The 13,323-nt window shown below is 45.3% G+C and overlaps 1 protein-coding gene across 10 annotated transcripts in view; it reads right to left on the bottom strand.

Moving 5' to 3' along the window:
• Nucleotides 1–13,323, bottom strand: part of RNF4 (ring finger protein 4) — a 405,745-nt gene that overhangs the window by 263,722 nt on the left and 128,700 nt on the right. For all 10 annotated transcript variants that reach the window (XM_078678584.1, XM_078678589.1, XM_078678580.1 and 7 more), the window contains one exon: nucleotides 1,674–1,794. In XM_078678584.1, coding sequence (XP_078534710.1) covers nucleotides 1,674–1,794 — 121 coding nt within the window. The remainder of the gene's footprint in view (nucleotides 1–1,673; nucleotides 1,795–13,323) is intronic.

The raw sequence follows: 13,323 nt of genomic DNA on the forward strand, positions 1-13,323 counted from the left end.
GCATCGGCGCTGGGGGACAGTGTCCCCGGGGCCGCTTAGAGGTTGGGGAGGGGGCCATTGTGGCTCCTCCCCTTAAATATAATGTATATGCCGCCGCACCACGTTTTCCCCCCATTTATTGCAGATTCACGGATCCTTTGTAAATTAGCAGCTAAATGTAAAAAGAAAGAAAGAAAAGAAAAACGCTTTTGACCCAGTTGAGATCCTCAATGTCTAGGGGGTCAGGGAATCCTTAACCTGTCCCCATGTCATTTTTGTGTGGGTTTTAAAAATTAAAAATAAATTTAGGACTTGGGACGGATTCCAAAGTCCTAAGACGGCTGCAGTCACATCACTGTTCCATCCAACAGACAATCAGTTTGCACTCGAGTTCAAGTGGATTACGGAACTGCTGAATGGTCTGAATGTTTCAGAATCGCAAGGCCAAGAGGGTGCCGAAGAATTCCTCCGTTTTAACTTGAAATAGAAGTGAAGATGCTTTATGACTGGGGGAATCCAAAGTTAGGGCAGCAAATAGGAACACTTCTTGGGTGATAGTCCAGATAGCTACAAAGCTAACTGGAAGCGAAAGTGAAATTAAGTGCCCTTTGCCATCTAATGTAAAAGAGACCAATAGTATTAGTCACTCAGACCATAACATTTATTGACCAGACCACTGACTGGTAGGTTTTAGCAACAAAAAACTTCTAAAGCAAATTTACAAGGATGAATGTGATCTGTCCTACAATGCATTGATTGAGTGTATAAGCTTTAAGATGCCTCCCCAACTCCTTAACTTGGCTGATTTTTGTTGTGACTGCAACTGCAGTAGTCAGAAAGAACTTTGCCATGATGGGTGAATGAGACATTCCATATGATACAGGTGAACCAGGTCATGCTGGAATAGATTATTCAAATAGTGATCCTGGTGCTCTCACAGATAAAGTAGCAGAGGGACTGCCACAATATGAAATGCAAGTGGCCTCAGGAAACTGCAATCAAGTTGGTTGAAAAGGACTTTTTTACAACTTGTGTGTGGAATTTCCTGATTAAATACATTCTACTTAAAAAGTACTAGAGGATTTTGCAATGTTTACTGAGAACCCACATTTGAAGATGAAACCTAGAACAACTGCTAGACTTGACTCTCCTAGCGGCCTTTGAACAGACTCTGTAAGAAAAGCAGTGGACTTCTTTCACAACTTTCTTGACTTTGATGGTGGATTTACTATGAATGTAGAAACAGCTGTTTAAGGCTGAAAAAGGAACATCTGGTACATGAATTGTTTATCTTATGACTGTGATGGCAAGGTGGTTGAAGGGGTGTGGATACAGATTTAATTACAACTACCACAGTGACAGATTATATCCAGTGAAATTCAACTGCAACATTGTGGAAGTGACAGTGCAAGAAGCGGCACGGTGTTAGCTAAAGTCCTTAGTACATCTGCGCGAGTCCCGAGGACATGTGGTTTATATATTCAGAAAGGCTAAAACAATGTGAAACTGGTTTCTAAGACTTACACTATTACCTTCCTTGCCCATTGACATCAGGCTGTCTCTCAAGAACTGACAACCACCCAAAGAGGAAAAAATTGTCAAGGGGTGTTTTTCTGCTAGATATGATGGGGCTGCACACGCAGATTTACTTTATCAAGTAAATTAATCATTAAGGCATGGTCAAGTAGACATACCATTTTCTTCAAGTTCTATTGTTTCAGTTTGTGTTGCCATTGGCGTTGATGTAGTGGATCTTCTCCGTTTCCGTTGTAATCTAGAATTAGGTCTTGTTGGTCCACGCGGTCTACGTTGGCTCTGTTTAAAAGATAATAGCTGGTTATTAAAGGAAAAGGTATTAGTGAACAGAATGTGAGGTATTTTCTTTTTTTATGACATGAACTTTGAAGCCAGCCAATCGATGTGCTGTTCAAGATCCACTACACAACTGGAACGCTGAGCCTCGACTAAAACATTCAATTCAGAGAGCAGCATGTCAAAATCTAAACCTTGCTTGAATTGAAAATGATTTATAAAACTGAATATTCATCAATGATGCTTAGCCACATAAAAAAGCACAGATAAGTGAAAAACAAATCGACACAAAAAGTAAGAGGTTAAATGTCATGTTGGCTGAGAATCACAACCAACTAAAGGGGCACAACCAACAGTTCAACAGACCTTCCAAACATACACTTTGCTGTAGTGTTCAACACAAATTTAAGCTTGTAGTGCAGCCAATAATTATGCCTACGGAGTAAGCTGCATGACTCTGGAGCATCACACAAGAATAACCAGCCAACGCTGTCAATCATGTAATATTTTTCGTAGATGCTCAGCTAGAATTCCTAGTAGGACCCTTCAGTACAAAGTACAATTTGCGCACCATAGTGATTTGCCTACTCAATCCTTCAGATCGCCTCACATGTTTTATACATCTGAGATCACTAGAGAGTGATTGAAGTGCTTTGCCAGAACGCATTAGTAGGACTGCCCATGTTCATGTCTTCACTTTTCAGTAGTCACCAGTTCGCCTCCCCATTCAAATAATATCCCCCAGCCATCAGATGAATTAGAGGGGCCATCCAGTCAAGAGAAACAAACCAGTTCAACATCACTAATCACCAACAGTAAGCACTCCGAAATGCTACTCAATGATGTCCGCCTGGATTTCTTTGTGTCAGTGTTCACTGGATGGCCTCTTCAATGTAGAAAAGTAGTAACAAAAAAAGTACTTTTTCCATCTCTCAATCTAATTCTACATGTATGAAGAGAAACAAGCATAAAAGCATAAAAGTAATCACCCGACACTAGGTAGTCACATCAGTCAAAGACATTAGGAGTCCTGAACAGAGTAGGGTATCTAAGGAAGACATTTGATGCATTATACTTGCATACATGTGAGCTTCCTGCATCTGGTCTACTTGAAAACAATGCACATGAAACGAAACTCATGCTGCCAAACCAGTCCCAAGACGCATTAAATCATCAAGCAGCCTACACAGATCAGTCCTGCTTTGAGCTATTACAACACACAAACGACCTACTTCAGATGGAGACCCCATAACCAGATATGAAGCCACTGTACAATCGGTTGTGGCGACCCTCCACTCAAATACAATCAGTAAGGCCAAAAGCAAGACCCATCACTTTGGAAAGAGACCTGACAATTTGTCGTCAGTACACTCAAATAATCTTATCAGAAAGCAGCTTTTAATCTTTTTTTATTAATCTTTATTATTCTCTATCTATATAAGCGACGTCCCGGGGTACCTTTTCCAAATCAATAATTTCCCCCCTAAACTAGCACAAAGTGAAATCCATAGCCTAATGTATGCGGACGACATGGTCATACTTGACCGCACCTCTATCGGTATACAAAGGAACTTGGAAGAATCAAATAGATATTCAAAAGAACTTTCTGGTTCCTAATACCTCCAAAACAAAAATGTTATCTTTCAGAGGTCGAAGGAAATTACCATTGTTTTCTTGGTCCCTGGGAGGTAAACCGATGGAGTCAGTGAATGAATAGGTTTATTTGGGTCGGATATTTTCATACAACCTCCAAAATGGTTCCCATTTTCAGAATCTCTGGCGGAAGGCAGATTCCCATATTGGGGCACTACAGAGATTCTACTGCTCCACTGGGAACAGGCACTTTAAATCTTTGCTGGAGGTTTTTAGTATGAAAATTCCACCCATTTTGTCTTACGGCTTGAAATATACACAAATTAAATCCTGGCGACCAGTAGAGGTAAAAGAAGGGACTATTCTATGAAAATGCTAAAAGTTAATGTGAGAAAGTGGCCCTATATATACTGGACCAAGATAAGGTACAGTGTGTATAGAGTCCACAAACCCCAGATGTATAACGGAGGTTAAAGCCAGGTGTGACCTTACTCTCTAAAGTGGTAGCTTGGTCGAGCAGTAAGGCAGTACCAGAGGACAGTGTAAAGCATTTGTTGTACACAGTCAGCAATAGGTTTCACACACTCAAAAACTGAACTCCAGGCCGATTGTTTTGATATCAAAGATATAGTGGTTTTATTTCTAGAACCAACAGGTATCAAAATATACTGTTCTCAATATGAGAGGTCTCAGAAGAGTAATTGGCAGAAAGGCAGTACATTTTGTAAACACAATAGGTACAGGGGTTGCAGTAGGCAACACAATTCTAAACACAATTTAGCATTGAGCTCAGTGGGTTTTTCTATATGAATACAGCTGATTACTTTGTAGATTACTCTGGTAGTTTCAGGACTGGATCCTAGATTCAGTCCTGGGATCGAAGTTGAAAACAGTTAAGTAAAAACATTTTAGTTATTGCAGTGATTTTTAAGGAATAAAAAGCTATTTTAAATGTTCACACTTCGAAACTTTTCAATTAAAATCTGGCAATGTTATCCAATGGGAGAAAATTCAGGTTGCAGTTAAAGTACGATCTCGTTAATTTTGTAATCCAGTACTGGGCTCCTAGGTCCAGCACTGGGGTCTCAACATAAAACAGGCAAGTCAATACGCTTCAGTATTTTGTATGATTTTTAAAGAATATTTCAAGTTAGACAGAAGAAATTCACAGAAAAGCACACGGATTCCTATGGAGAAAATTCAAGTTACTAGTAAACCCAACTAGGATTACTTTTGCGGTTCAGTACTGGGCTACAAGATGCAGCACTGGCTTCTCTCCTGATCACATGCCTTTGAAGCTTCCCCCTGCCCATCCTGGGGGAGGAGACCTAGCACCTCGCCCAGGATGTGCATTGTTGCAGGCCCAGGAGAGGGGGGGCTCTCCACCAAGGGGCCCAGCAACATGTCTGCTGTGTGGCAGCCTCTGCAGTCACTCAGACCAGACGTAGATTAGGTTTTCAGGGGGCATCTCTAAGATGCCCTCTGGTGCATTTTACATTAAATCCCACACTGGCATCAGTGCGGGTTTAATGTGCTGAGAAGTTTGGTACCAAACTTGTCAGTCTTCAGAGTAGCCATTATGGTGCTGTGGAGTTCGTAATGAAAACCTCCCAGCACCATATACTCTTAATGGCATCACTGCACTTACAGTGCCCAGGAATGGCTCTGGGTCCTGTAGGGGCACAGGGCTCATGCACCTGTGCCAACACCACTGGCATAGGGCACCCAGCTAGAGGGGTGACTGAAGTATGCAAGGGCAGTGGGTTCTGTGGGCATGGCACACAGGGATGTGTGCCATGTCGACTGTTTAGTTCTGTACTTAGACACTCAGCCTACAAAGGCAGTGTGTGGGTGTCAGGGTAAAGGGCCCCTAAGGGTGGCACAATAAGTGATGCAGCCCTTAGGGGTCTTCTCTGGTCACCAGGCACTGGGTACCATTTACTAGGCGCTGATAGGTGGCCAGAGATGCCAATTGGGTTTTAGGTTCAATACAGTTTTAGGGAAGGCCCTACGTACCTGCTTGGCAGGAGCCCAGGGCACACTCAGTCAAGGCACATCAGCAGTTCAGCAAAAAGTGGGGGCATACCAATGCAAGAAAGATGGCACTTTCTCACAGTTAACCAATCAGTCCCCGCAGAAACCATACGTCTTGAGCTTTCCATAAGTTCATAGGCTCGAGCTATTTCCAATACTATTCGGTAGGCCTATAACTTTATACATGCAACTCCCGGCTCCTTATACATATATACAATTAAGAGACCTTTGGAGAAGACTCAGCACTATACACTTAATAGGAATCTTAAAATAGTTATTGAGGCATCTCAATGCACAGTCACACTTTTGAATATTCGGTCCAAAGCCCATTTGAAGATCTTTTTAAAACATACAATGCCAAGAATACGATTTACACTAGATAGAGAGAATGGTTTTCAATTAAAGCACTTTAAAAGGTCGCAGACACAATAATAATAATAATAATAATAATAATAATAATAATAAAGGGGTTTATAAAGCGCATGGTGACGCCATCTCGGCGTGTCCCCGCGCTGTGGAGATAGAGACAGTGCCGAGGCAACAAGACAGAATCTATAAGGTGTAAAGATAAGTTTTTAATAGTTTTCTGAAATTAGTTTCTGTTTCTGCTAACCTAAGGTTCACAGGGAGTAAGTTCCATTTGTTGGCAGCTAGCACTCTGAAAGAGCGGCCTCCCAGTTTAGCTTTTTGAACACGGGGGATTTTGAGTAGGCCTGTCCCTTTAGAGCGAAGTGCTCTACTTGGCTCATAAGTGCGAGCTAGGTCCTTAAGATACTGAGGAGCTTTGTGCCATATAATCCTATGGCACATTAAGAGTGCTTTGAATACAATCCTTTTTTTTTTTATAGGGAGCCAATGTAGAGCAGCAAGCGTGGGTTTAGATGCTGCTCTTTTGGGTAATCTCAGGACCAAGCGGGCTGCAGCGTTTTGAAGTACCTGCAGACGCCTCAAGTTTTTTTCAGTGGTTCCCAGGAATAACACATTGCCATAATCTATACGGGAGGTCACCAAAGCTTGGATCATGGTACGTCTAGCCTCTAAGGGAAGTAGGTCCAGGGTGCGATTGAGAGTTTTTAATACCCCGAAGCATTTTCCCACTAACCTGTGAATATGGCCATCATATGATAATTTGGGATCGACCCAAATACCCAGGTTCTTAGCTTCTTTACAGGGAGTAGGCAGTGGTCCAAGACAGTTAGGCTACCAGTCCCCCGTCCGACATGAATCATTTCCTCCTATCACCAGTACCTCCGTCTTGGAGCCATTGAGCTTCAAGGGGTTGGCCTAACGGCTAAGGCGCTCGACCTCGGACCTGGGGATCTGGGTTCGAGTCTCGGTAACGACGCCAAAAAACCCCCTGTGATTCTGGGCAAATCACTTAATCTCCCCGTGCCTAAAAAAAAAAAATGAAAGTGTGTCCTCATGTAACGTAACTGGTGCTATGTAAGGCGCTCTGATAACTGATTCGGTTCGGTTCTAGTTCGCGCTATATAAAACTCCAAAAAAAAAAAAAAAAGCAGTGGTGGTTCATCCAACCTGCTAGGTCCTGCATGCAGGCCTTGAAGTTGGCAGCTGCAATGGTTGAGCTTGGGATAGAGAGATCAGCAGTTGGGTGTCGTCGGCGTAAGAGACTAATTCTACACCGTACGATTGCACCACATCTGCTAAGGGCGCCATGTAAAGATTTAACAAGGTGGGGCTCAGGTCAGAGCCCTGAGGCACCCCCTGTTCTAAGGTTATGCTGTCTGAGCAAAAGGATCCCCGCTGTACCTGAAAGCTACGATTTGTAAGAAACGCTTTCAGCCAGCCCAGCGCCGACTCAGTGACCCCGGCTTTGTTTAGGCACTGTAGCAAGATGGAATGTGCTACAGTGTCAAACGCAGCACTGAGGTCCAGCATAAGTGCCATGGTATGTCCAGCGTCTGCTCCTTGTCGTAAGGTTTCAGTGGCTCTCAGAAGGGCAGTCTCCGTAGAGTAGCCAGGCCGAAAGCCAGACTGAGAAGCGTGAAGGAGATTGTTCATTTCAAGATGGGACACTAATTGAGTGTTAGCCACTTTCTCCGCCACCTTCGCTAAGTAGGGTAACAAGGAGATAGGTCTTAGGTTTTCAAGGGTATCGTGGCTCACATTCGGCTTCTTTTTGATCGGAAGAACAATTGCTTTCTTCCATACTTCCGGAAGTTTGGCAGAAGCAAAGGAGACCTGGAGCACATGCCTGAAAAACGGCTCCAGTACAGTCAGGCTCTCTCCTAGTACCCTAGGAGGAGCTGGGTCCAGAGGGGAGCCTGATTTGATACTTTTACATATGCTATTAAGGATCTCTGGAGGGGGGACCGTGAAGCATTGTAAGCATACCTCCACAGAGCTAGCTCCTTCCCTTTCTACAAAATCATGTCCAGATGTCATGTTTCCAGAGAAAGTAGCATAGATGTCTCGTATCTTACCAGAAAAGTAGTTGGCTATTTTATTACATGTTTCCACTGAGTCGTTTTGGGAAGTGTTATCATTGGCTATTACTGAGATCTCCTTGAAAATTTTGAAGAGCTCTTTAGAGGAATTTTCTGCTTCCCCAATGCGGGATTTATAATGCATTATAATGTATTATAAACCCTCGAACATTATATACAATACCAACTGGAACACAGAGTAAGGCGATGTATTTTTCTTTTAAGACTAGGAATTCTTCCCTTAAAACTTTACTCCTCCGGATGGAAGCCCCTGAACACTTCAGGCACTTGCGACCTGTGAAACATGATCTTTACCACGCACTTTTTGTCTGCCCAAATCGGAGCTTGGCAGAGGCCCAACAACGTTTTATAAATCCAATAAGTTTTAAATAGAATGTCATTTTAACTCGAAACCTAATTACACTGTGCAAATCCTCTTCTAATTAGTTTGCCACAACCTGTAAGTTTTTTAAGTGTTTCTTAGATTTGTACTAAAAGTATGGATCTTGGATCTTGATTAGTTATAAGAAAAAACACATACATTTATCCAAAAAATCTTAACCCATTATGTTTATATGAGTTTTAATGTAAGCTTAATAGTTTATATCCAATTATCTTATATGATCTATTTGTTGACCTCAGTTGAGGTCTGAATCAAATAAAATTTTGAATTCGACCTTCTTCAAAAGCAATAAAACTCACAGAATGAGGGGGTTAGGGACGCTGCATCTAAATATTATGGAAATCCATAGTTTTACTTAAGACAGCAGTGTACACAAAAGCGAGGCATCGAACAATAACTACACAGTCCAACCCGAACTGCCAAGCTTTCCCTGAATCAGAAACAAGCAACCTGGGACCGGGTTTGGGGTAACACCCCTCATCAGCAGGATGCTTGTTTCCGGTTCAGGGAAGCCAGGGCTGGACTGTTCCCATGAGGCACAGGGTCAAGACTGAGTTGCATATAGCTGGGTCTGAACTGAGGTGGCGAAGTGGGCTAAAGAACGATGGATCCAACCCAGATCTGTGACAGAGGGTGAATGTCTGAAATGTTTCAGTGCTCCCTCCAGCATCTCCTTGTGTTTTCTTTGAATATGAAAATGTACATACATCAGGTGTGTGAAATTCCTATAGGCCGATCCAAAGATGCCCGGGACATTTAGGGTCAGAAAAGAAAAAGAAAAAAAGGTTTCATATTTATTTAGTCCCTGAAACAAGCAGGGCCAACCCCCTGAAGCACAAGCCCTTTGGCTGCCAGTTTACAGTACCACATCAGGGAGAGGGAATTGTCTGCACTTAAGGTAATATCTGTGTACATATGTTAATGCTGTTCAAACTTGTATTTATGGTTCATTAAGGCAAAGTTTATTTTTTTTTATTAGGGTGAGCGCTCTGAGGAAATGTTGGAAGCTCGGACAGCACTACTGACAGTGGTTCCAGTATAAAAATGTGTACACACGTTTGCAAAGTTTAACAGTATGATGCTATGTAGAATGCTCCCAGAATACGCTCTGATTAGATGCAAATATCTGCAGAAGCTTTTAAGCAAGAATGAGGATTCTTTGCTTTCAAAATAAAATGTTCACAAAAAAAGCAACTAGAAAAATGTATGTTTTGCTACTACTGTGAAATTGTAGGTACCATTTCTTTGAAGCATCATTTAGTAAAATATTCATAAGGGAAAATTAATAACGAGTTTCAACAAGAACATGGCAAACATGAAAATAAAAAAGCACAGGCAGAGTCCACTGGTCTGGCATTGGTGTTCAGCCTTTAGTTTTTGTCAACGTGTGTCCTGTTAGGACATGGTTTTTGTAAAACTTTATTGTTGCGAGATCTACCGGGCCTTAATAGTTATAAAACATTGGCAAAAAGCTAAAATATATTTTGGTCTCGGGTGCGCTATGGGGCGCACGAGCGGAATGGCCGCCGTGGTGTAAGGCTCCCGCAGACCGACCAGACAATTCGGCAATTATCCTGCTTCTCGCCCGTATTTTCGGAAATAAGGAGTGGGGAAAAATATCACTTAACTGTTGTGCCCGGGCGGTGCTGCTGACAACGCGAAGAACGGCTGAGCTGACGGGCGAGTGGGGGGGGGGGGAGGTTTAGAGAGAGCCGAGCACCGCTCCCACCGCTCCTGGAGCTGCCGGTCGGAGGTGTTGGCTTATTGAAGCCCCGGCTTCACACGCGGTGGCTGGGACGCAGTGGTGGACTCTCGTGTGAGACCGCGGCGTTGCGGTCATCGGGTACGTCGGCGGTCCATGCAGCGCAGTGGTAGCGCTGTGGACACAGGGGCGGTGGAGAGAGGTATCCGGTACCTTGGTGGCTGGGAACTGGTCCGCAGCATTCAGGTCCGGTAAGGAGAGACTTGGCACTGTGGTGGGCGGCCATTTCAGAGACGGACCTCGCAGGCTCTAGTGTTGATCGGGCCCGGCAGTGCAGGAGGAGACGCCGGCTACTGCCCTGTTGGATGGCATGTGAGGTGGGCTGAACTGTTGCCCGGGACGGTGGGCTCTGCTTCATGCTACAGATTCCAGTGAGGTGGAGTGGATCACAGGGGTGCACTGGTGGCAAGGGAGCCGCCATTTGCTGCGCGTAACGCTGAGGCGCATATGAAGGGCTCGCTGCCTTAATGTTAATGGACTACGGCTCATGCCTGCTGTGAGAGGCGAGTGACCCTTTTGGAAGAGCAGGACGACTGGGGGTGCAACAAGGGAGGAGGCGCAACATTTGGAGGTGCTGCTGTGGTGGACGACAAGGGGGAAGCGCACTCACTGGGGTACAGCGGTCTTAGACTTTGCTCTTGATAGGTCAGTGCTGTGGAAGGCGCTGGTGATCTTTGTTGACGGTGCAGGTGGCTAATGAGGGCAAGGATCTGTTCGGTTGGGGTGCTGTGGTCTGGCTTTGACTCCTATATGGACTTTATCGGCGATCAATCAGAGATAACAGAAGGAGTGAGGTACCTCTCTTCTGGCCCTGGGACCACGCCTGAGAACTGGTGGGAGGTGCGCACGGCATTGCTGAGGGACATTCCCTGGTTTTTCAACGGCTGTGCTGGGTCAATCTCAGAGGGAGCGCAGAAAGTGCCCGAGTGGGTCCAGGTAACAGACATTTGCGCCATTGGAGGGTGGATCTGGACCCTGCCTGCGCGTGACCGAGAAGATGACTCACGCACATGACCAGTACAGTGAAGGGCACTTCTGAGGTTTATTGGTACGGCTGGTCGGGTCTAATCCCAGGGTCGCGATGGGGAGATTGGATGCCCGCCAACCGAGGCTTAATTTTGATGCTAAAAAAACAGCTAAGCAGCCACACACGGATGGGGATGCATCAGCAGAGGCCTCGGAGCAGGACTGTCAACCACTGCCGAGCGATGATCTCAAGTCGCTGCTTGCGGAGGTCCGGCAAGGATTTGCGACCATGTCTGACAAAATAGACACGTGTCAACGCGAATGGACGCTATTGTGAGGAAGATAGAAGGCCACAAAAGACGTATCAAGGAGACAGAACAGCGTGTCTCTGATGTCGAGATTACCACCACGCAGCTGAAAAAGGCGACAATACAAATGGACAAATAGCGGAGGATCACAGCGGCGAATAATGAGGACATTGAGGCCAGAAGTCGGAGAAATAATATACGGGTGCTAAGCATACCGGAAAGCAAGAACACTGCAAGGATGGAGGTGTACATTGAAAATCGGCTCAAGGCCGTGGTGGGAACTGAGCTCCTTTCTTCTCAATTCGTTGTTGAAAAGGCGCACCCGTCGCTGGGTCCAAGACCTCCCCCTGGTAGTGCCCCTAGACCCATTATTGCCTGTCTCTTAAATTATAGGGATAGAGACACTGCATTACGAATCGCAGAAGAGAAAAAGCAACTGTCCCATGATGGCATCTCCTTCACTATGTACCCGGACTTTACACTTCTGGTGCAAGAGGAGCGTCACAAATTTCTGGAGTTAAACAGAAGCTCAGGCAAGCTCAAATTGACTATGCTTTGCTATAATCCGCTCGCCTGCGCGTCACCCTTCAGGGGACACAGAAATTCTTTACTAATCCGCAAACGGTGGAAGATTACCTGAAACAACTTAAACGGCAGAAAAGAGTGTTGCCGGAACATGATGATTCCCAGAGCTCGCAGTCACCTAGCAGGAGTGAGATTCATGGCACAAGACGTTAGTTTACTATGGAAGAGTGCCTTATGCTTTGAGGCTAGGATTGGACTACTGAGCAGCGTTGTGGTCTTGGGATAAAATGATACATCAGTTCACTGATCAGTTAAAGGACATTTTTTTTTCCTTCCATTTTGCAGATAACTTGGAGGGTGAGCAAGCATGAGAACTGGTCGGTCACCCTAGAGTTGGACGCAGAACATCGTTGGGTGATCTGTAGTGTTTGGTCCAACTAGAGTTTTTCGTAAACCCCCTGGGCGTATTCCCCTATCGGGAGAACCCTCGTATAGTTGTAACTTTGGTTAACAGTTTTCACAAGTCTTCACTCGGGTTCACAAGAGGAAGGTTTGGGCCCGGTTGGCCTAGACAAAACGATGTGGGTTGTATGGGAGGGGGGAGGGATACTAATTAATGACATGGTTGGGATGCTACAGTGGGGGGGGGGGAGCTTGTTTGTCGCAGTGAATCACATGCACAGGTATTCAATGCTAAGTATGTCTTGTTGTGCTCACGAGCACTGGTATATGTACAACAGCTTGATGATATTCAGTGGGGACATGTTGGACACGCAGGCACAGGCGGATAGCAGCACCCTCAGGGTGATTTCGGGAATGGTCGGCCTAGGGGACCCCAGGAAGCAGAGGAAAGTCCTGGCATACCTGGATCGGCAGCAGGTCCACGTGGTGCTCTTGCAGGAAACACATAGCACCGAGGGCCACGAATAATGTTGCTGCTAGATGGGCAGGCTGCCGAGTGTTCGCCTCATATTCCTCAGGGCGTGGCCATACTATGTAATCGGCATACCAGATTCGAGGAAATGGGAGCACTGGAGGACCTGCAGGGACGATATGTTCTACTCTGGGGGCGGCTGGGTAGAGATACTGTTACAATAGTTAATTGCTATGGCCCCAACATTGACAGTCCAGACTTCTTTACCAACTTATGGGGTCGGCCCACATCATTTGCGTGGGCGATTTCAATGTAGCTTTCTGTCCACAGTTGGATCGCTCCAATGCGGGCCTGCAGCATTACACCAGGGCACGAGAGGCACTCCAGGGCATCATGGTAGGGGGGGGGGGGAATTGATCCACAGCTGGAGACACATGCGTCCTCTACAACAGGAGGGCACATATTTTACCTCATATACGGGAACCTGGGCGCGCATTGACTACTGCCTACTGTCTAGGGGGCTTGGCCCGGCTCTTTGTAATGTCACACACTTGGCTCGGATCATTGTCGAGTAAAGGGCTCACTATCTCTACAGGGGTATGATAGGCCTCGTCCGGGGT

Source organism: Lissotriton helveticus, chromosome 2_2 (assembly GCF_964261635.1).
Source record: "Lissotriton helveticus chromosome 2_2, aLisHel1.1, whole genome shotgun sequence".
Classification (NCBI taxonomy): domain Eukaryota; kingdom Metazoa; phylum Chordata; class Amphibia; order Caudata; family Salamandridae; genus Lissotriton; species Lissotriton helveticus.